Source organism: Lacerta agilis, chromosome 13 (genome assembly GCF_009819535.1).
Source record: "Lacerta agilis isolate rLacAgi1 chromosome 13, rLacAgi1.pri, whole genome shotgun sequence".
In the NCBI taxonomy this organism is placed as follows: domain Eukaryota; kingdom Metazoa; phylum Chordata; class Lepidosauria; order Squamata; family Lacertidae; genus Lacerta; species Lacerta agilis.
In genome coordinates, this window is record NC_046324.1 from 26,946,016 (window position 1) to 26,969,535 (window position 23,520).

The 23,520-nt window shown below is 48.5% G+C and overlaps 2 protein-coding genes across 2 annotated transcripts; both read right to left on the reverse strand.

Annotated features, from left to right (window-relative positions):
* Window positions 1–330: 330 nt before the first annotated feature.
* Window positions 331–11,636, reverse strand: PDIA3 (protein disulfide isomerase family A member 3). The gene is made up of 14 exons (XM_033167670.1): window positions 11,540–11,636; window positions 9,801–10,050; window positions 7,338–7,416; window positions 6,869–6,986; window positions 6,441–6,545; window positions 5,613–5,742; window positions 4,981–5,097; window positions 4,745–4,870; window positions 3,340–3,522; window positions 3,015–3,123; window positions 1,931–2,059; window positions 1,645–1,724; window positions 1,288–1,345; window positions 331–747 (listed from the first exon to the last, which is right to left on the reverse strand). Exons 1-14 carry the CDS (start codon window positions 11,634–11,636, stop codon window positions 628–630), a joined length of 1,701 nt encoding a protein of 566 aa, XP_033023561.1. The 3' UTR covers window positions 331–627.
* Window positions 11,637–21,254: 9,618 nt separating this feature from the next.
* LOC117057064 (zinc transporter ZIP1-like) lies at window positions 21,255–23,089 on the reverse strand. The gene is made up of 3 exons (XM_033167830.1): window positions 22,940–23,089; window positions 22,711–22,841; window positions 21,255–22,132 (listed from the first exon to the last, which is right to left on the reverse strand). Exons 1-3 carry the CDS (start codon window positions 23,052–23,054, stop codon window positions 21,446–21,448), a joined length of 933 nt encoding a protein of 310 aa, XP_033023721.1. The 5' UTR covers window positions 23,055–23,089; the 3' UTR covers window positions 21,255–21,445.
* Between the last annotated feature and the right edge of the window lie 431 nt (window positions 23,090–23,520).

The following is a 23,520-nucleotide window of genomic DNA, read 5'->3' on the forward strand; positions in this document are numbered from 1 at the left end:
CATGAGAAGTTATACAAAAAAATGCATTTTGTGAAGATTGTTTAAACAGACATGACATCTCCCTTCACTTTGTATCGTTACATTATCAATCAGCTACATGATCATTTGACAATGCTGCTTAGGCCCATCTGCAGAGCTAGGCTATCCCAAGCTAAAAATCAACATGCAAACTTCTCAAGGACAGCTGAGTTGTTCAGTAACTTCTTAGGGGAACAAAAGCTATCTGGCAGAGCAGCCTCCCAAGCTAGCAAAGTACCAGAAACAGGTAAATGTATCCCGCTCCAAGAGCCAGGGAAAGTCTTTCCCCTCCCATCATCACAGAAAGGCAACTTGGGGCCTAAGGGGGTCATTTATTGATTCACTTCTCCAAATGTACAAAAAATTAGAAAACAAACCCTCCCCCTCCCCACCCACAAATATCAGCCAGTCCAGGGCATTCAAGGCCAGTGCAGTTAAGAGATGAGGGGGCAGGAAATTAAACAGAACAGCAGCAGCAGCTGGGTCCCCTCTGCTCAATGTGGCTTCACTTTCCAACAGCTTAGACTGCCCTACAGGGCCCCACCTCCAGGAGTGGGCATGGGCTCTTCTGCAGACAAGGGCGATAATGACACCAAGCCCCCTCCCCGCTCACAGATCCTCCTTGGGTGCCTTCTTCTTCTTCTTGGGTTTTTCATCTTCCTGTAGAATGGGTGGGTAAGTGGCCTCCCGCTTCAGGTAGCTGACAAAGTCATTCACCTCACGCCCCCCCTGTCAAGAAGACACAAGTCAGGCAAAGTGCAGCAGTGCTTGAGGCATTAAGTTCCAATCACTAACACACACAGCACCCTCAACACATTCCACTTGGTCATTTATGCCACTTGACATATTTTAGGATTAATGGGCAAAAGAAAGAATGTAGACTTTATTGCAACTGCTTATTATTACTCTAGGGCAGGGGTCAGCAACCTTTTTCAACTGTGGGCCAGTCCACCGTCCCTCAGACCATGTGGTGGGCTGGACTATATTTTGAAAATAATAATAATGAACGAATTCCTATGCCCCACAAATAACCCAGAGATGCATTTTAAATAAAAGGACACTTTCCACTCATGCAAAAACACCAGGCAGGCCCCACAAATAACCCAGAGATGCATTTTAAATGAAAGGACACATTCTTCTCTTGTAAAAACACGCTGATTCCCGGACCGTCCGCGGGCTGGATTGAGAAGGCAATTGGGCTGCATCTAGCCCCTGGGCCTTAGGTTGCCTACCCCTGCTCTAGTGAACCCGTTACAAGCATGAACTCACCTCATATTTCTTTGGACTTTGCTTGCTTCCCGCAGGCGAAAAATAAATTGTAGGGAAGCTGTCAACAAAGAAAGAAAGAAAGAAAGAAAGAAAGGAAAAAAGACCATTCAGCAGGGCATTCAGTGGTATCTTTAATGACTGACCTGGAGGAAACATGTCTGGTGTTTACATACACAAGCCTCCATACAGCAGCCATTCTTCAAGGTGGCATAGTGCAAGCACACAATGTAGGCATGGGTGGGGCGCAAGGGAATCCTCCTAAAAGGCCAAGACTGCACCTGCAGGACAACTACTCTGTCATTGACAGCAGAGGGCAGGCAAAAACCAGGCAGTGGCTACCAAGCATAATTCTCTTACCCTCGCACTTCATAGGGAGAAGGCACATCATTGGCTGTAGCATCCATCTTGGCTATAATAATGTTGGGATCTTTGCCGAGCTGTTGAAAGATCAGCAATTACACGTCAGCAATTACACACTGGCAGAAGCAGTCAGCTCATGATAGCAGAGCAGTGCCAGCCCCCTAGGAGAACCTTGCTCAAATACACAGTATCAAGACCCCTGCAGATCCTTCTCTCTGGCCACTTATGAACAGGAACCTCTTAAGGGAGACACTCAGGCACTCCTCCCTCCCCTTGGGCATACCTTCTCTCCAAGCTCCTTGTATTTGGGTTCCAGGTTTTTGCAGTGGCCACACCAAGGTGCATAGAACTCCACAAGCACATCCTTGCCCTCAGCATTCACGATTTCGTCGAAGTTCTCAGCCACAACCACCTGGGGAAAGAACATGCAGGCTCAAAAGGGGAGGTTCCCAAGACACACTGTGCCTAATTTTAGTGTTATTACAAGCTGAATAATATGCAGGAAGCGCCTCATTTTTCCAGCAGTTTGCCTGACCTGCATCTATTTTTTGTTACAAAACCATTAAAGCACAAAAACTCATTTTATCACACATGGCAGGACAGCCTCAAAAGATGGTGCTTGGGGGGGGGGGGAGAGGAGACCTCTGGCCTGCTCTGTGGCCTTTGTCTCCGATTCTAAATAATATCTATATGAAACTGATCAAAGAAGCCACCTGTAAGGTTTGGGGCTGTGGTATCAATATATAGATCACATCCAACTCTGCCTGCTTCCCATCTATGAATTGAATTCCTGAATTCCAGGTGTCCAGAAGCAGTTTTGGTATGCATCAAGGACATATAAACTGAAACTTGATTTCCTTGTAGTTCAAATTTTGGGGTTGTTCAATCCAACTTGTCATTTCAATTGTATTTTTCATGTTTGTTGATGAAACGGCCCAGCAGCTATTAACATCAGCCACCCTGGGAAAGCTACAGCTTCAAGACATAGCTCAGAAAGAGCTGAAGTTAATACATGTGCACATTAATCTTACTTAAACTGCATGTCACTTAGAACAAAGTTGAGAAATTTGTGGGGATTTTGGAATTTGATATGGGATGTTTTGGGGTGTTGCATGTCAGTCATACCTTTAAGGCCACCTGCTGCAACATGACACAAAACACAGCAGAGGCGTCCCCCTCTTGGTTATTCTTATTCTAGTTTCTTTTAAGCTAGGAGTAGAGGACCCCCCAGATGCTGTTGGCCTATTGCTGCCATAATCCCTTATCTTTGGGCAACGCTGGGTAGGGCTGATGGAACTCCAATATCATCTGAAGGGGCCTGAGGCTCCCACCACCCTTGAGGAGAAAGCACAAGCAGCAGCTCCCACCTTCACAGGCCCATCATTGTTCTCTGGGATGGGCTCAGATTTCAGGTATTTCTTCAGGTTTCCATCAAAATAATCCTGGAGGAATCTCTCCAGGGCCTTCCCATCACGGCTGCAAATCAAACAAGAGAATTGTTTCAACCAGTCCTTCCCCAACTTGTAACCCACCTTCTAAAGTCACTAGAAGAAATCCCAGACTTTCTGTCCTGGATTGGCCTATGATGCTTTGTGCTCAGAATTGCTCAGGAAAAGGCAGTGGGATGTCCCCACTCCAGACCACCCCAGAAGCAGTGTGCACCCTTGCAGTATAAACAAATGCTCCACTTACGAGAATTCCTCCTGCATGACAAATTTCTCTCCCTTAGCTGTCCTGATGGCAACAAGAGGAACATCGGTGGTAGAGCCATCCAATCCAAACTCTGAGAGCTCATGACTAAAGGTCTTCCGACTAGCAACAGCAAAGTTGAGTTTGTGTCCAGCATCCAGGAAACTCCGGGCTACCTTCATCACTCTGCAGAAGCAATGACAAAACTTTTTTTGTGATAGCCCAAGATAATCAGGAGTCACAGCGCACCTGCCTTCTTCAAGGCATGCGTGAAGGCAAGCAAATCATTTTAATTAATTAAGAGCCAATTTCGGAAGTATCCTGGCTCAGGCAGAGGTGGTGATGTGTTCAGGTCAAAGCAGTCCCAAATTCTATAGCTAAAGGATCAAGTGTGCTTGGAGCAGCCTCAAAGAGCCACCAAGATGATCAATGATTGGCTAAGGGCAGAAGTGTCACTGCCCAGTATCCTTCTATAAGTTATTCACTGCTGATGGGGGAACCTCCATAGCTTATACTATTGCTGGCTTCTTGCCCCCACTCTTCCTAGGGAGGGGGAGGTTTGCATGCTGGAACTGCTGCAGCCCTTGTTTGGGCTACAGAGCAGCCACAAGAGGCATGGCCTCTGGCACAGACATAAGAGTCCACTGGATCAAGACAAAGTGTACTGCTCTCAGTGGTCAACCAGATGCTCCAGTGCATATGTTTTCAACCTTTTTGAGTCCACTGCTCCCTTGACCAACTATTTTCTTTCTGTGACACCCCAGTGGGACTCAGGAGCCCAGTTATGTCACCCCTTGCCTGCAGAGCTGGCAGCCTCTCTCTTTTCAAATACCCTCCCTCACTGAGTGTTTTCTCAGCCTCCTCTCCTCTCTCCGAGTTCTCTGGGCAGGTCTCTGAGCTGCCTCCCCTGCCCCACAGGGACCTAGGACTTGTCTGTTCATTCCCAACAGCAAGGGCTGGCGAATTGGCTGCTAGGCTCCCTCACCTGCTTGCTTGCTTACTACGAGGCTGCCTCAGCTTCTGGCAACTAGCACCCCCTGATCAGCCCCAGAGGCAGCATTCGCCTGCAGAGCTTGTAGCCAAGGATGCTGCAACAAACAGTCGCACAAGCCTCTGGGAGGCAGAGACGTGAGAGGGCATCAGCAGAGGAGGAAGGGAGGCACCCCTGACCATCATTCAAGGCACCCCAAGGTGCCACAGCTCACTGGTTGAAAACCACTGCCCCAGTGGGAAGCCTGCAAGCAGGACCCGATTGCAGCATCAGCAGTGATCTCCCCACCTATGATTCTCAGCAACTGGCAGGTCACATATTGCCTGTGACAGTGGGGGCAGAACATATCAGTGGCTTGCAGGTCTCTCCAACCTCACTCATTTCACTTCCCCAGGGAAGTCCTTGTTGTGTTCTCACCTGTTGCGCCAGTAGTTGGAGCCCTTGGGATTCTTTTCATAATCTACGTCATAATAAGCTACCAGCAGGTCCTTGCCTTGGATCAGCTCTTTGTTGTCTTCTGTCATGTGTGGGCAGATGCCAAAGCTAAAGAACAGAAGGAACCCCCAACTCACATTAGCATGTGGATCTCACACTGCGGACACAGACACAGATACTCACTCTAGACTGGTGGAGAGAAGCTGCCATGCACTTACATGTTCTCCTGAAGGAACTTCTTGATCTTGCCAGTTGTGATCTTGTCCTCTGTGTATCGCACAGTGTTGTCCTCAAACTTGTTTTCCAGGTGTGGGGGACGGAACAGGATAATGCCTCTGTGGAAAGTTGATAGGTGCAACTTGACAGTGAACCAAGCACACATCACCCTCAAACAGGCAGTGCTCTTGCCAGGGCTTGGCTTACAAACAGGACTCCCTTGTTCTTTCAACATGGGCTTCCAGCCACATTTGCTAGCAGGTGTCTCAGCTGCTTAACCAACTCCCCAAGGGAAAGCTGAATGACAGCCAGCAAGCACCTCAAGCTCTGACTTGCCTGCTCCCTTCAGGTGGCAGGAAAAACAAGCAGGAAGCAGCCCAGCAGGGACTTAAGTGTTGGCGGGGGGTGTTGCATAGGACCGTGGAAGGTACAATCACTATTTTACAAAGACAGCTGCTAGGAACACTGCTTGCCTATACTGGCAGGCCATTTCAGTGCAAGTGGGGGAAATTCATTGTGGGGAGCAACAGGAAGCCAGCCAGAGCTGTTATGCCCAGATGCATTTCTGAAATTCATGTCTTATATTCTTTTATTTTGGTAGACTCAGGAGAATAGAGGCCCATGTGCTACTTACTCGCCATCTGGCTCATATTTCTTAACTAGATCCTCATCACTCGTGTGCCCAAAGCGGTAATGGTCTCGCAAGTTACTCGCTGCTTTCATGTACTCTGAATGTGCATCACCAAACAACTCCTTGAAGAAGCCTGCAGATCATAAAAGGCAAAGGACTCCATATGAAAGAAGATTAGCAGAAGCAGTTTAGCTATTCCACCTGGACACAAAAACAATTTGAACTGCCCAAACCAGTGAGCCACATGCAAGAACCTGCAAATTGCATCCAAGGAACCCAGTCCCCAGCTTCTAACATTTGAAGCTGGGAGTGGCTCAAATCAACACTGCAGAACTTTTTATCTGAACATTTTTATTACTGAGATCAGGTTAACAGGGTGCCCCACTTAAGACTGAAATAGAAGAGGCAACTCTGCACTGCCAGTTCAAAGCTGTGTGAGATCCTGTGCTAACACCTGCAGTTTATGATGCCTAATTCCAGAAAGACTGGAGAACCCCCTCCACCACTTAGCACAGGGGTCCCCAAACTAAGGCCTGGGGGCCGGATGCGGCCCAATCACCTTCTAAATGCGGCCTGTGGACGGTCCAGGAATCACCGTGTTTTTACATGAGTAGAATGTGTCCTTTTCTTTAAAATGCATCTCTGGGTTATTTGTGGGGCATAGGAATTCGTCCATATTTTTTTCCAAAATATAGTCCGGCCCCCCACAAGGTCTGAGGGACTGTGGACCGGCCCCCTGCTGAAAAAGTTTGCTGACCTCTGACTTAGCATGTGAAGGCTCAGGAAAAAAAACTGATAACCTCCCTCACCCAAAAAAACCCCACTACTTACCCACCACAGCAGGATCCTTTTCACTGATGAATTTCTCAAAAGTATCAGAGCGGAGAGCAACTGAGGCTGGCCCAGCCTGTTTCTTCAGGTGACTCACAATTCCATCTTGGGAGAGAAGTTTGGCATAGTTAGTGGCAAGCTGCATGTAGGGACTGCTTTGGGGACATCCAATGTCTTCAAAAACTGCACTATACAAGGCATTACACAAATATCCTTTAAATGAAGGCTTCAATCAGAAGAGCCCTACAGCTAGATCAGAACAAAGGCCCATATTGTCCAGCATCTTGTTCTTGCAGAGGCCAACCAGATGATGTTGGGAAGTCTACAAGAGAACATGCATGCAATAACCCTCTACTCTGTGCCAGGGCTGCTGTAGACTATTAACCAGCTCCTCTAGCACTCACTGAGCCTGGCCTACAGTTCCTTACCAGCTGTTCTTGGACCATCATAGGTACCAGACTCTTCCCCGTTCCTGAAGATCTTGAGAGTTGGATAGCCACTCACTCCATACTTGTTGCAGGTGTTTGAGTTTGCTGTACAGTCAACCTTAAAGAGAATATGAACAGGGTTTGCCTTTTCCACAGTAAAGGATGGTAACCTCTCTAAAAAACAACCATCCAGTCTGCACATTGCCAACAGCATGGACACATGCAAACATCCTCATGCAAACATTCCCATATAACACCAACAGAGGCCCTTCCTATACCTCCAGGGACTTTGATCAAAAGAACAGCAGACATAGATTCAAGTTTTTTATCCCACATTACTCCCCACCACATTCACACAGGCATCAATGGAACTGACTTCCAACTCCACTATCAGTAGTCAAGCAATTTAACTTCTGGAAAGGTCCCTTTTCTGCATGAGTTTCACACAGTAGCACATTGCAAAACTAACCTTCACAAGTGGAACTATTCCCTTTAGCCTGGTGGCAGCAGACTCATACTCAGGAGCAAGGCGTTTACAGTGTCCACACCTACAAGATTAAAAGTTCAATGCATGGTTGGCATACCACTCTCTTTCATCAGCAAGGACTGTTGCTGGCCCAAGATCACACTTGCATCTCAACAGGTCAGATAAAAATCAATGACTAAAACTGTGCAGGGTTTAAAAATTTAAATTTGTTTTAAAGAAGTCAATACTCTTGCCCATCCTTGTATTCAAGGACTAGACTGGCACAGACAACCAGAATTTATTTATTGTGATTATCAATATCCTGCCTTCCAGACGATGAATGCTTTTGAGGCATACTACAATTAACATCACTATCCATGGGGGCAAGGGAGAAGAATAAGCAATATGGTAGACCAGAGAGTTACGAGATCCTTCCCAGAAGGCAGCTGGTAGTTGGTGGCCTTATAGCAGGGACAAGCCAAGTTAGACAGAAGCAGGCTCTTGACCTCCTTTTTCTCTGCCTCTCTTGATTTCCTGAGATCCTTCCCTCATGGCAGTTGTGAGTTCTATGCAAATGTGATGGGAGGGATGGAGCAATGTCTCTCCTCTGTGCTCAACACAGAAATCAAGTGGGTTGCTAGACAACGGAAGTTTCCTCTTCCATACACCCAGCATAGGCTTAGACCTGCAGCTTCCTATCTCTGGCCAGCCTTCAGTAGACTAGCATTTAGCTAGCTTGTAATTGTGAGTGGTTTTCTCTACAGTGAATCATTGCCCCTACCAGATGCACATTCAAAAGGAGGATTTTCTATATTAATGAATACACAATTTGATCTTTACTAAAATATGAATACTTGCATTAAACCTACAAAATGTAGGCATTTCATTTACTTTCTTGAATTTCTATCCCACCTTTCTCACATCATAGAACCCATGGAGGCATAAATATGGTTCCCAAATTCCCGTTTTGGCACTGACGAAACCTGCTTGTCTTCAGCAAAGTGTTGGCCTTGTGTACCAGGTCTCATACCATGGGACTTTATGCTAAACTGTCTTTTATTGTTCTGTGATGGGCTATGTTTTGCTTTTATTACAAGTATACACTATCCTGAGATTCATTTGGCTCGAGGACCACTAAGACACTTAAAACAAAACTGCTCTAATCTGCCCAATAACCATTGGACTTTGCTTTGGGCCTAACATTTATGGGGTCCTTCTTTTTGTGATGTGGTGGGAAATAAGGCAAAGCTGTCCAAGGAGCAGGTCCTTAATTCTCACTTTTAGGCTGGGATCCTGTACCCACCTACCTGAAATATGGTCTCACTGAACTCAGTGGAATTTACTCTGAGCAAACATGTGTAGGATTGTTCTGTTAATCTGACAAATTATTAGGGGTGCTAACTGTAGAAAGACTCTTTATATGGGAACATTTTGAATACATTCCCACAACAAGAAAAAAACATGCAAAAAGAAAACATTGTACCGAAAGTGATGCAAGGTCTGGCTATACAAAGCAATGTAAATGATACTCTTATTTAGCTGTAAATTGAAGTGGTTAGTGGACAGTTTTAGGAACCATATTAAGTCAGTGGGCTGGGCACCATGAATCATCCATCTTGCTTGGCAAGGGCACCCCGCTCCCGCAACAAGCATAAGCCAATAGTGGCCCCATCAACCTCATGAAGCGGACAGAGCGAGGAGGCTTCGCTGTGCTCACAAGGGCAGCGCCCACGGTTGCTGGTCCACCAAGAGCCAACTAGCCACCGGAGGCTAGCAGTCGCCCAACCCTCTTCCGTTTCTGCCGGTAAGACGCCCTGATGGCTGCCCCAACTTCTCCGCAAAGGTAGCGGGCACTTCCCAGGGGAGCCACAGCCAATCCCTGGTAGTGACAGCCCCGCGGAGCAGCCAACCGGGAGCAGCCACGGCAACAAGAGCCCGCCCACCGCGGGCACTTGCCCCGGTGTAGCCTGGGGGCTGCTGTTTCAAAACCGGCTGCTGCACCAGAGCCGGAGCCATCGCGGCTTTCCCCGCCCGACAAAGAGGCCGCTACCAACCCAAACCAGCTGCCCTTCACGGTAGCCGGGCGAATCGCGGAGAGCCCTCCGCGGATATCGCTTCCGGAATGCGCAGAATTAACCCGCACAGGCCTGACAGACGAGACAAGAGGCAGCGGCGAGAGAGGGAGATCGGCAGGCCGACTCCCTCCTTCCTCGCTCTTCCTATTCTAGGCTCCGCGCCAGTTAAGGCAGCGGCAGCAACGAGGGGAATCCACCGGCCTGCCAGCCTCCCTCTCCCCGTCTGTCTATGGACCTGTGGGAGGCGCGCGCACGAGAAACGTGCCGCTCCTCTTCCTGCGCGCGCAGATCCAAAGCAGCGGGGGCCTCCCCGCCCCGCCCCGCCCCGCCCCGCCCCCCCATGAGCGCCCTGGCCCCGTTGCCCTACCCGCCCTCTCTCCCTCCGACCCACCATGGGGCGTAGAACTCGACGAGGGCGACACTGCGGTCGGCCAGGCCGCTGTCGAAGTCCTCGTCGCTGAGCTCGAGCACGTCCGAGGCGCGTCCCGGCAGCGGCACAAGGGCGAGGAGCAGGGCGAGGAGAAGCGCCTCCATGAGGCCCAGCCGCCGACGAACGAGAGGGAGGGAGAAAGGCGAGGAAGACGGAGAACGAGCCGGAGAAAACGGCGGCTGAGGCGACTTTCGCTTTCTCTCGCTCTCGCCTCAGCGGGAAGCTAAAGAGGAGGCGGAAGTCCCGCCCCTCCAGGAGACAGGGCCGGATTTGTAGTGTGGCAGCTGCTCACTGGCCCACGCCGGCGGGAGGGCGGCCAATGAGAAAGAGAGATAGTGGCAGGAGGATGCTGGGTGGCTCTATACACTCGTCGTCATAGCGATGCCTCGAGGGGCCCCCCTGGCCTCGCGCTCCAGAGCGGGCTTCGCGGGTTGGCCCCGCCTCCCGCCATTGCGGCTCCCTCGTCTGCCCCTCAAGAGCGGCGGCTGAGGGCCAGGGAGGCGTCGGCGCCTTTTTCGAAAAGTGCCCCCTATTGTGAAGAGTTGGTCCCTCAGCCGAGTGGCTGAAGCCAAACTCTTGTATCACCCTCGTTGCCCAACTGCAGCACAACAGCCCTGCAGTGCTGCCTGTGGGCCTTTCTCTCCGGTGCCACCCTCCCCAATTACTCCTGCATCCCCAAATGGGAAGGAACCTGGCGTGCATTAAAGCTTTTCTAAAATGTTTTGAGCTAGTGGCCAAGCACTTATCAGTCAAACCTACTGTTGTAAGCCAATTAAAACTATAATAAGGAGAAAATAGGGCCCGTTTCCCAAGGGGGAGTTCCGGAATTTTTACCCTGGGGAAGACCCTGTAATTTGCAGAGCCTCCCACTTATGCTGAAATGACAGAGACGAACCGTAGCTGAAAAAGCAAAGCGTAGCCTTCCCATTTATTCCAAGATCTGTTGCAACAGAGGTTCCCCAGACGAACAGAGAACCCCGACTTATGGTACAAGGAGACTTATATACATTTCCGTTTCCATACAAGTCAATGACACGAAAAGAGCGGGAAAAAGGGATTTTACATAAGGTAAGCACATTTTACTGTGTGATTGGATTTGACAATGGTGGTTGAGTGCTTTTTCCTGTCCATCCTTTGACTAGATAACAGTCCTGTATATCTCTGTATGCAGGGTGGAGCCGGCGATTGGAATTTCCTGAATTGCAAATGTCCATGCTTTTGTTATGAATAAAGGTGGTTGTCCTTGTTTATAGTTGACATCTCAATGTTTATTTCTTGCTGCTTTGGTAGTAGACCCAACGGGTGGCGCGGGTCTGGCTGATGGGTTTAGATTATGCAAATGGTCAAGAGGCTGGGTGGAGAGGCTAATCCAGCTGCAGGCGATAGGCATGGGTGGGGTGCGGAGATGTGATCAGATAATGAGCGGTCAGTTTTGCATCTGAACATCAGGATTGTCGCTGTCCGTTCCCCCCCCCCCCAACCTGCCCTTCTGCTTCTGGAAAGAAATGGATCAACATGGCTCTCTCTCCCTCCAGGTGGCCTTGCCTTGGACCTGGGTTCTGTGGGTCCCCTCTCTGTTCATTGGGGTGATAGTGGGGTGCAGGTGGGGTACAGGTGGGGTGCACTCCTATTACATTCCCCTCTCTGCGGCTTAATTTTGGTACAAAATTATTGCCGCACATCCTTTGTTGAATACACACCTCCCCCTAAGTGGTACATAGGGATGGACACAGGGGCTCCCCGGGGCTGCATCAAGGGAGCCTGGATGGGAATAGGGGAGGGTTGTGCCGAGCGCATTATAGCAGGAAAACATTGTAAGCAGCAACAGAGGAAAACAGCGATGGCAATCAAAGAGGCAGCAATAAAAATGAACCCCTTTACGGTCTCATGTATCCATGAGGAATTAGGGAGCCATGACCAAAGATCCTGATCAGAAATACCTTCATGTAGGATATCTTGGAGGTTACCGGTGAGGGAGGCGATGGCACCGAGGTGGGCTGAAATGTTAAAGGTCTGGCCGGTCACATAAGAACAACACTCTGCCCCGATGACCTTACAAGCTCTGCCTTGTTACTTGTGGTATTCTAGCACTTTGGGATAAACATTTTCTCCCTAGTGGTCTATGCTTTATTTACCAGGAAGGTCCGCCAGTGACTGAAAATGCAGTTTGTTTTGTTCCTGTCTTTTGTGTGTGTTTCCAGGTGTCAAAGCTAGCTGTCCTATGGTCTCTTGACCTTCAGCATGCCACAGCAACACCCATACATGCATCCCTGGTGTAAGGGCTTGCATTGACTTGACCTAAAGCCTTTTAACCCCATGTGGTTAGGTGTGACACTCCCTGGAGAGAAAATGCCCCATCCTGCGCATTTTGGGGCCTCTGTGGCTTTGGTTCTGCTCTCAAAGGGGTGGGCCTGCGCTCTTGCTATTTATAGGGACGTAAGCCAATGACACCTTGGATACAATTGTCCAATTCAAATGAAGTCCAATTAAAATTTATACATGCCCATGGTTCACGTTCCAAACCAATCTGTGAAAAACCATTCTAAAAAGGCAGTGGTCCAAATAATAATTTAACATATAAGGAAACATTCCTGCAAAATCAAAGCATAAACACCTTCATGTATCTGGGGTTTTGTTTTTTGTTTTGGATCTCGAAGTTTCTTCTTGGTAAATGATTCAAACAATCTAAAATGTGTAGATGAGGTTGGATATCCAGTGGGTCAAGGAAATGTGGTCATAAATTGGTCTAACCTAAATACTGGACTATGCAATAGCCTGATCTATTGAAACATAAAATGCATGGCAATACGCTATACATTAAACATAAAAACAAAACAATTAAACACAAAAAGAACACACTATCAGACAAATTTCAGCATTCCTACATAATAACACATAATATACACAACATACAATTATTAATTCAACAGCAGTTGGATGTCTTTGAGGAACTCATGTGATTTTGAGACCATTCTGGCTGCTGTTACATCCTTTCAATCCTAGGGCACAGAATCTTGGTCAAAAGAAAAGAAAAATGTCCTTACAATTCAACTCCCCCCCTTTTGTCAAAAAAGAAAAGAAAAGAAAAATAAGCTCCTGAAGAGAGCACTCTCATTTTTACCTGTGGAAATAATTTGGCATGTTAGGATTTTAAAGCCCCAATACTTAATTCTTTTGTTGTTATTCAGGTGGCCCCTGGAGCAATCTCCTAGCAGGGATAAACTTTGTCAGTAGCCTCTGTGCATGTACAGAGTTCATGATTTAGAAACCTATTGTACCACTTGAAAGAGTTGCATCCCTTGGCTAAATTATTTTTTTTATAAAGGAAGGGAAGGGTGAGGAGATTTTGAAAGAGTAGGTTTAGACAGAAACCCAGCAATTTACGCTTTCACAAAACCAGCACTAAAGATTGGTCAAATTAAAGTCCTAATGAAGTCTCGGCACTGATCGTGTTTACTGTACCAAATAAACATATCATACCCCAGGCAAAATAAATTGGGAGCTATGCCTCCTTTATCTACAGGAAATTGGGGTGCAGGTTTCTATTCTCAATTGTACCATTTGCAGACAAAATTATTCTGCCCTTTATTTACAGGAGAAAATGGTCAAGGCTCATTGATTAGTCTACTTGAGTATGTGGGCTATCATTATTTTGTGTGCGCCCCCTCTGGTCATTTAGCAGAATACCTGCTCCCTTATATATGAGTAAAAATGGCCAGAGTCAGAATGAATAAAATTCAAATATTCACAGTGATTTTAGCCAAGGCAGACTAAATTCTCTGCTCCCTCATGTATGGGAAAATGGCTCTTCAAGGCTCTTGTATGTGCTTAAACTTTAAAACTTAAAATAGGTGAATTGGTAATCGCTCCTTTTATAAAACAAAACACAGCACTCTACTCTCAACTCTGAAAGCTGGGTTGAATTTCAACCCACCACCACACCAGGATTTAAAAATTACCCTCCAATGCTTGCAGACACATGGCCTTCCACATAGTTATAAAGTGGGAGTTGAAATGTACCCTGAGGTCATCTAGTCCAACCCCCTAAAATACAAGGTTCACAAGATTTGTACTACCAGAAACACATTCTTATGTACAGACACAACTATCATGCAAGTACACATGTACTAAAAGCAAAAGAAAAGTACCATCTTTATACAGAACCCTTTAGCAGACTTTAAGATAATTTGAGTGAGGATTTTTCCTTAGACTAGAGATGGCAAGTTCTTCGAGAATTATTTTTTTAAGATACAAGTGAACAGACGGTTTTCCTAAGATTTGATAGGGAGATAGTCTTTTATAAGGAATACTAATTCAAGAGTTGATATAACCACCTACAAATAATAAAACAGCCATAGATTTGATAGAAGTGATTTTTTTTTTTTTTAGAAGGTAAAAGTGAACAATTTTCTTGAAGCCTAATGAACCAATGTATTAGCAGCAAATTAAGAATTAAAACAACCATACATAGGAAAGTGAGATGGGGGGTACCTTTAGCAAAAATCCCCCCCTTTTCGATGGGGAAGGAAAAGCTCAGACAGAACAAAGAAAACCCTTTTTTTTTAAGGCTTAAGGCTGATGAAAATCAGACACTGCAATTCATCTTGTAAAACTTTAGACTTCTGCAGCAGAAAAAATTGTGTATTGAACACTGAGTTCACAAGTTCAAAGTTTTATATAAAAATTCAAAGTTACAAATCTCCCTTTTCTACAGCCTCTTTAAAACAAAAAAACATTTACACACAAATTCCATCACTTACATAAGATTATTTAAGCAAGCTTGCATTTTCTAAACCTTGATTACTTCTCTTATTTACTTCAAGGAAAACAAAGATCTCTAACATACAGGCTCTCAGACTGTATAATATTTGGGGGGGTTTCTCTCTGGCCTTTTTAAACTCACTGAAGTTACACAAGGAAAACAAAATGACAGACACAAGGAACAGACTCACATGTATAACAGACAACACACATAACAGACATGTAACATGTAAACATATATTTCCATAAAGGAGTTGGCTCACTTCCTGTTTCATTAAGCGAAGTTAGTGGGAAAGTCCCACATGAAGTGGTTTTATGAGCCTCCTTTAAAGGACCAATTTCAAAGTTTGAGCAAACATTTTCAAAGTTACACCCCTTCATTTTTCTTCATCCTGTACCAATTGCAATTTTATAAGTTGGTCATGTCAATTTTAAAGTACAAATTGGAGAGAACTGACTCAGAGTTCCGGCCAGGACCAAGCCAGATGGGCTTTGTTCTGACCAGGAGTCTGGGAAAGGAATTCCTTGGATTGGGGTGCACCCATTATCTAAAAGTGTGGTCTAACCTTTTATCCTGCAGTTGGGTTAGGAGAACCCTCTATCCTGGGACACGTTTCTCCCGGATCTTCTAGATCCCACAGCCCCCGGCTGTGATCTGCCTACCGTTCGTTTGCGCTAACTACTAGGTGGCCCAGCCGTTGGCCTCTAGCTACTAGGCTGTGGTGCGATCAAGTACCTTCGAGACCCCCCTTACTAGTGTCAATAATAATTGCTGAGGGTCCGACAGCAACGTTCCTGCCTCTTACAAACTAAGGAAAAGGACTACCTGCCTTCGAACGCTTGCGTGTGCAATGCCGAAGCGGTAAGCCCAGGATAGATTTTGTGAAAGGAAAAGGCAACCTTGCGTTCTGACAGCAGCCCGTCATTTTCTTGCGAATCTGAGCTGCGCAGGGGCAGCTTTGCCTTCAGAGATTTAAAGAGGAAACGTAGCAAAATTTGACAAGAGAGTCAGAGTGGACTGGGTCAGTTGCCACGTTTAGGACATGAGCACTGTACCTCAGGACTTTGGTTCTGCTTTATCACTTTGCCTTACAGCTATGCTGTTAACCAAAAGTCCGAGCGAAAGGAAAGAAAAGGGATAGAACAGAATTTTTCGTTGCTGCGGTCACTTATCCACCCCTTACTCACTTAGCGCTCTCTCGATGGCTTTCCCGGGTTCCTTTAGCCTTCAACCAATGAACGAAATGACAAAAAAACAAATTTCCTTCCCGGTTGCGTTGCTTTCCTCCGGTGCGTCCCGCTGGAACTCCAAATTACTGCCGGAGATCCTGGTCCCCGGGGCGGGGGAATGCTCTCCCTGCAAAAGGCTGGGTGCGCGCTGAGCTCCCTCGTCCCCAGACCCCTCAGATCACCGGGAAACTTGGGTCCCTGGAGTGGTTGCCAAATGCTGTAAGCCAATTTTGGACAAAAAAGGCAAAAAGGGGCCCGGTTTTCCCAAGGAGGAGTTCCGGAATTTTAGCCCTGAGAAGCCCACACCTTTTCTGAGCTCCCCACTTACGCTGGAAAAAACAGAGGCGACACCGGAGCTGGTAGAAGGGAAAGCAAGGCACAGCCCTCCCGTTTATTTGGATCTGTTGCAACAGAGGTTCCCCTACGCCGTGCAGAATCACGAAGAGAGAGAACCACGAGTATAGTCACAGGGAGGGTTTTATACATTTTCGTTTCTATACAGGTGAATGGAAGGAAAAGAGCGGGAAAGAAGGATTTACATAAGGTAAGCACATTTTACTGTGTGATTGGATTTGACAATGGTGGTTGAGTGCTTTTTCCTGTCCATCCTTTGACTAGATAACAGTCCTGTATATCTCTGTATGCAGGGTGGAGCCGGCGATTGGAATTTCCTGAATTGCAAATGTCCATGCTTTTGTTATGAATAAAGGTGGTTGTCCTTGTTTATAGTTGACATCTCAATGTTTATTTCTTGCTGCTTTGGTAGTAGACCCAACGGGTGGCGCGGGTCTGGCTGGGTTTAGATTATGCAAATGGTCAAGAGGCTGGGTGGAGAGGCTAATCCAGCTGCAGGCGATAGGCATGGGTGGGGTGCGGAGATGTGATCAGATAATGAGCGGTCAGTTTTGCATCTGAACATCAGGATTGTCGCTGTCCGTTCCCCCCCCCCCAACCTGCCCTTCTGCTTCTGGAAAGAAATGGATCAACATGGCTCTCTCTCCCTCCAGGTGGCCTTGCCTTGGACCTGGGTTCTGTGGGTCCCCTCTCTGTTCATTGGGGTGATAGTGGGGTGCAGGTGGGGTACAGGTGGGGTGCACTCCTATTACACCTACGCACACAAATTGCTGGGGAAAGCAGAGCTAGCCTTTTCTTTGTCCAGGATCAAAGCAGCTATCTCATTTCCCTGACAGACCCCCTTTAACCAGGAACTCTGAGACCAACTGCATCTCTGTTTCCTTATGGGCTACTGATCCTAAACTCAGTAACCTGAATGCCATGCATCTAGGCACGTGGGAATTCTATGGCAAACAGACCCACTTCAGCAGTCAACTTAGGAGACTTTGTTAGGAATAAAAGGGAAGCAGACAGAAAGTAAAAACAATATAAGATGAATCTTGGCATTGTGGCTCTAAACTGAACTAACCCTAGCCTATTCACTACATTCACTGTTCAAGTTCACTCATGAAGAATAAGCAAGGCTGTTGTCTGTGGTCTAGTTGAGATTTGCCGACTGATTGCCAAAGAAGTTGAGATTCCTGCAGTACCAGGATTTGGATTAGATGACCCTGAGGTCCCTTCCAATTCTATGATTCTAAGGAGCAGCTCAGCTTTTTAATCCCTTCTCCCCTCTCATGGGAGTGGGAAAGCCTTGGGTCTTTCTGGGCAGGTATTAAGGACGCTTTTTGTATATGATATGAAGGTTTTGTGGGAGATATACAACAACTTTAAAACTTGGTGACACACAACTCTTCAGATGAAGGGTGGTATACAAATTTAATAATAACAATAAGCCTGTATTTCTATGCATTTTCTTGCCCAACATGTAGAGATCCTGGCCTAGAGATGCAGCACATTTGTTAATGAAGGCGCTCATTTCATTTGACTGCACATGCCCTGTTATGCAATTCCTTTAGCTATGCTCAGCAATGCAACGTGTACATATTGGTTGAAGAGGAGGCAAACTTTTGGTTTAGAGTGGCTGCCCTCACTGAAAAGGGATTATGTGTAGACACAGAATTGAGAGGAACAAGAACTCCAGGTATATGCTAACACATTATGCACCTGTTCATTAGCCAATTGCAAGCACAACGCAAGTCTTAACTTGAGGTACACTTGAACAGGACCATGCCAACCCATTGTATCACCACTAGAGACTAGCAACAGGCCTGGCCATCTCGTGACATGCTTGCACACATCACCCCTCACACATCTAGCAGAATCAAGCAGGGAACGAGTGGTTTTCGTGTTCAGCACAGCAGAGTGGTTTAAACTTCTCTCTCCCAGCCCAGTGTTGTGATGAGGGATGCCAGTTGTCCCCTCCCTGATAATCATATCAGATTATGTGAGGAAGAAGCTGTGATGTCACCAGCTGCTGCCATCTTTGTTGCAATGGGAAAGCACCTGGCCTTTTGTGTGTTCATCAGACTGGACCTTGCATTTATGACCAATGCTAACTGATGCCACCTTGGCTTGGGGGGCCAACCATAGTCTACAAGCCAGTGGTCCTTCACCATCGCTCCCTTTTTTCGTATTTGCTATACAAACAGATTTTGATTCTGTAAATGGGGAACCCATTGCTCCCCAATATGTTCTGGCAGCTCTGACCTTCAAAGCTATTGCTAATATTTCATCAGAATCTCTTTTATTGTTACTTGTTTTGGGTCCCACCCTCCAGAGCAGCAGAAAACAAACTTGCTCCACCTTCCATGTAACCACCTTTCAGATATTAGAAGATGGCTGTCATATCACCTCTCAAGTTTCTTCTTCTCCAGGCTAAACATACCCAGTTCCCTCAACTGTTCCTCATAAGGTTTGGTTTCCAGCCCCTTGATCATTTTGGTTGCCCTCCTCTGCACATGTTCCAGTTTGTCAATATGCTCCTTAAATTGTGGAGGCCAGAACTGAACACAGGACTCCAGGTGGGGTCTGACCAAGGCAGAATAGAACAGTACTATTATTTCCCTTGATTTAGACACTAGATTTCTGCTGATGCAGCCTAGCATTGCACTAGCTGGATCACACTGTTGACTCATGCTAAAGTTGTGGTCTACCAAGACTCCTCGCTCCTTTTAAAGCCATATGTCCCTCATTCTATATAGTGTGCACCTGAATATTCCTTGCTAGGTGTAGAATTGTACATTTGTCCCTATTGAGATTTTCTCTATTGTGCAGAGGATGGCAACCAAGATGATCAAGGGTCTGGAAGCCAAGCCTTATGAGGAACATTTGAAGGAGATGAGTAGCTTTAGCCTGGAAAAGAGGAGACTGATAGGAGATACAACAGCCATTTTCAAATATCCTATAGGCTGTCACATGGAAGATGGAGCAAGCTTGTTTTCCCCTGCTCTGGAGGAGATATTTTATTTATTTATTATTTTATTTATCGAATTTATATACCACCCTATACCCATGAACAAATGGCTTCAAGTTACAAGAAAGGAAATTCTGACTAAACATCAGAAAGAACTTTCTGGCAGTAAGCACTGTTCAACAGTGGAATGGTGTCCCTCAGGAGGTTGTGTGCTCTCCTCCTTTGGAGGTTTTTAAGCAGAGGTTGGATGGCCATCTGTCATGGATGCTTTAGTTGACATTCCTGCAGGGGTTTGAACTAGATGACCCTTGGACTCCCTTCCAACTCTATGATTCTATGAGGTATTAGCCTCCCAGTTTGATGTCAAATTTGATGAGCACCTCCTCTATTCCTTAATTCAAGTCATTTATAAAGATATCGAACAACACTGGGCTCTGGAAAAAATCCTGTGGCACCCCATTTGTCACTTTTCCAGGATGATGAGGAACTGTTGGTGAGCATTCTTTTGGTTTCGGTCAGTCAACCAGCTACAAATCCACCCTAACAGTAACATTGTCTAACCTATGTGTCACCATTAATGTCTTGCTGTTTTAAAGTCCAAATTGGCAGTGGAATTTGTGGTTTTTTAAAAAAGTCTGGTAATAAAGCAAGTAAAGTTACAGTACAATATACCCCTACTACACCGCAAGGGAGTTCCAGATTTGAAACCCCAGATATCACTCTTATAATATGTATAAGCCACATAAAGTGCAGTCAGGTACAGATGTAGGTTTGGCAACACCTTTAATAAGTGTACAGTTTTGCTGCGCCCACAGTTCAATCATCTGATGCTGACAGGAGCCCAACTCTGCCAAAAGTATAACAAGGCACAAATGGCTCCCTTTCCACTTCAAGGAAAGAGTCAGAGCTGAGCAAAACTCTCTGATCTCACCTAGTTTCATGAGGTGCTGCTTGCACATGCTCCCCAGTTAGAAATGTTTCCTTTCAGGTATCTGCAACCTTTACCTTTTTGGTTTCTGATACAAGTATAGCCAGGGGCGTTTCTAGCCCCTTGGCTGCCCGGGGCGGGAAGCCAAGAGGCACCCCTGGGGGCTGGGCATCGCGGCGTGTGTGTGCGTCATGACGTCATGACGCACGTGCACAGCGCGACACCCTGCCCCCGGGGATGCCGGGCAGTGGCTCCTGCCTGTGCTGGGGGGAAAAAGGGAAGCACAGCGGGCGCTTGAACGCTATTTTCCCTTTTGGCCGCTTCTTTCAGTGCTGAAAGAAGCGGCCGAAAGGGGAGAAAAAAGGAAGCAAAGCGGGCGCTTAAACACACCTGCTTTCCTTCCCTTGGGGGGGGGGGTGTTCAAGCACCCGCTTTGCTTCCTTTTTTCTCCCCTTTCGGCTGCTTCTTTCGGCGCGAGGGGCAGGCCAGCAAGGAGGAGGTGTCATGCCAGCGACAAGTGTGACACCCCCTTCTCGCTGGCCCGCCTCTCACGCCGAAAAAAGCTGCTGGAAGGGGGAAAAGGCGGCATGCCCCCCTTTTGGGCCCACCCGGCGGGGTGGGGTAGGGGGGCGGCTAAAGTGTCACCCCCCCCTCCCCTGGAACCCGGGGCAGACTGCCCCCCGCCCCTGATTATAGCATCCTCTCCAGCTAGTAACTGGTTGCAAACTCCCCCATGTTAATTGAAAACATGTCAGAAGCAAAGCCTTTGGAGAAAGGCCACAGCCCAATGGTGGAGCAGCTGCTTTGCATGCAGAAGGTCACAGGCTCAAACCACAGAAGCACCTTCAGCTAAAATGATCCAGTAGTGGGCAATGAAAACAACCAATTTCTCGTCCCAAGAGTTGCAGCCAGCAAAAGTAAATGTGCCAAGCTATATTTGGCAGCTGCCTATATATCTTCCCAGCAGGGGGCACTGCGGCCCTATCTGGTTTTGGGTGTCTCCACACACCCTGCTCCAATTCCCCTTTCCTAGCTGTATTCCCAATTGCAGTGGGGGACTGAGGGGAAAGACCAAAGCAATTTCTTATCACCTGAGCAAAGAACAGAACTATGCTGTGAGTCTTACTGTCACAGGAGTTTGGGTGAGGTGGAAGAGCAAATAAGAGCCAGAAAGGCCTTAGGTTCCAGAGTTATAAAGTGGTCAGATCTTTAATAAAAACATTTGAAGGCACAGCCTTTCAGTGTCCGCTTGGGAAGAGGGGGGGAAAGGGAGGAGAGAAGCCACCATCCCTTCATTCTAAAAAGCTGCCTCCTGTGAAACCGAGCCTGCCAGTGTCCATCTCTGCAAGGAAGGGAATCCCACTCAGCTGCTGGCCCTCAGCCCAAGAAGCGCAGGCCAGCCATCCCTGAGAAACCCAGCAGCACAGCAAGGACTTTGAGCAGGCGTTTGGCAGGATCGTTCAGCTCCTGAGGCAAGATTTCCAGGAAGGTGATGTACATGAAGGTCCCGGCAGCCACGCCTTCCAGCACACTCCGGGTCATGGTGGGACTGCCGCCTGCATCAGGGTTGTGCATCACAGCCATGCCCAGCCCGACACCCAGAGGGGACATCAGCGCAAAGGTGATGATGGAGGCTGCCAGCCAGCGCAAGGGGAGGCGGCTCTGGAGCAGCAGCAGGGCCAAGCTGGCAGCGATGATGGTCTTGTGGAGGAGAATGGCCACAGCCAGCTGGAGGACCTTTGATTCTGTGTCCTGCAGGCCCACCGCCAGGCCCTCAAACACTGAGTGGAAGGAGAGTGAGAGGGTCAGCACCAGGGAGCGGAAGGACGAGGGTCCTTTGGTGTCCCCCATGTGGCAGTGGGGGGTCCCCGCCTCCAAGCGCTGCTGTTGCTGTTGCTGCTCAGCCAGGCTGCCCTCTTCGCTGTGTGGGGGAGGGGGGCAAGGCAAGAGGGGCAGGGAGGCCTCATCCCCCTGCCGCTCGCTGCAGGCCAGGATGATGTGCTCTAGGACCAGGACCAGCAGGAAGCCCAGTGCCAGGACCAGTTCAGGCACCGGGAAGTCCAGCTGTGGGGCAGGGAAGAAAAGGGAAGCACCATCAGGTTAGAGAAAATGTTCCCTCGAGGCCCCAACTCCCACCCAAGGGCCAAACCACCAAAGGAGCTCCAGAGCCTCTGGGCTCCTGAGACTTCTTCCCCAGGGCTGCAACAACCCCTATCTTGGGAATTAAACAGGAGAGGATTCAGTAAAAGGAAGGCTTGGCTACTGCTTTCAGAAGGTTAAAGGACAGCCCTGGTGTGCTTAATATGGAGGGAGGTAAGCAGCCCATTTGAAGCTTTCCCACAGGGCATGGGGGCAAATCTGAGAGCAACTCAGGCCTTTGTCCAGTCAACATCTCCCGGCCTCTTCCCTCCTCCTTCGAGCACAGGAGCGTGTGAGTCAGCTCAGCCCCATCACATGCTGTCTGGCAAAAGCTGGGCGGGCAGGGCCAGCGGGACTCCGGTGACCAGCAGCGCCAGCAAAATGTTCGCTGGAACCCCCCTCCCCACTTTTTGTTCGGGGGCTGCAGCCCGTGATGCGGCTCCAACCCTCCGGACCCGGTCACAATGTCCTGATCCCCCGCCCTACTCTTGCCCGCTCGGTACCGGGGGGATCTGTTGGCTCAGGTCCTCGCGCAGGTCTGCCAGCGAGTCCGGCACGATGTCCAGCAGGCAAGCGGACAGGAAGACGCCACCGGCTGCGCAGCTCAGGATGCCCCGCCAGCGCGCAAAGAAGCCTGCAGAGGGAGAAAGAAAAGCGGGCGCTGAGAGAGGGGGGTGGAGGAGCCGGGCCGCGACCCCCTCCCAGCTCTGCCCTGCTCTCGCCCTCACTCACCGGTCCCGGCAGCCCCCCGGAGGCTGAGAAGGACGGCAGGCAGGAGGCCACAGAGGAGCGGCAGCAGCGCCAGCCCCAGCAGGCAGCCCAGTTTCAGAACCTGCAGCGAGCCCATGGCGCAGCCTGGACCACGCGCCCTGCCCCGCCCGCGCCGAGGGGCATTTAAACCTTCGCGCCACGTGACGGGTACCGCCCATTGGTGGGCGCCGATTGGCCGACTGCCGCCTATGGGGCGAGGCTCGCGCCCACGTGCACCAGGGTAAGGCCGGGAGCGTGGCTGCGGGCTCACTTCTCAGCAGCTTTATCTCCACCCGAGGGGGAAATTATGACTTGGGAGGGGACCGCCCGTAGACTTTGCCCCCTTCTGCGTCTCTGCTCTGGCCCCTTGGCACCCGCTGGCCAGAGCTATGGACAAGAGCAGTAGGTGCAGAGGCGGGCGGAGGCAAGGGGCGTCATCTGGTTCCGTAGCCTCTGCTACCAGAGGCCCCCAAGGGAGGGAGCCCGCAGGCAGGGCCAGAACAGCCCCCTCCCCTCCTGCCCTTGCTGGCCATCTAAGAGCATAAGGAGAGGATACTGGATCA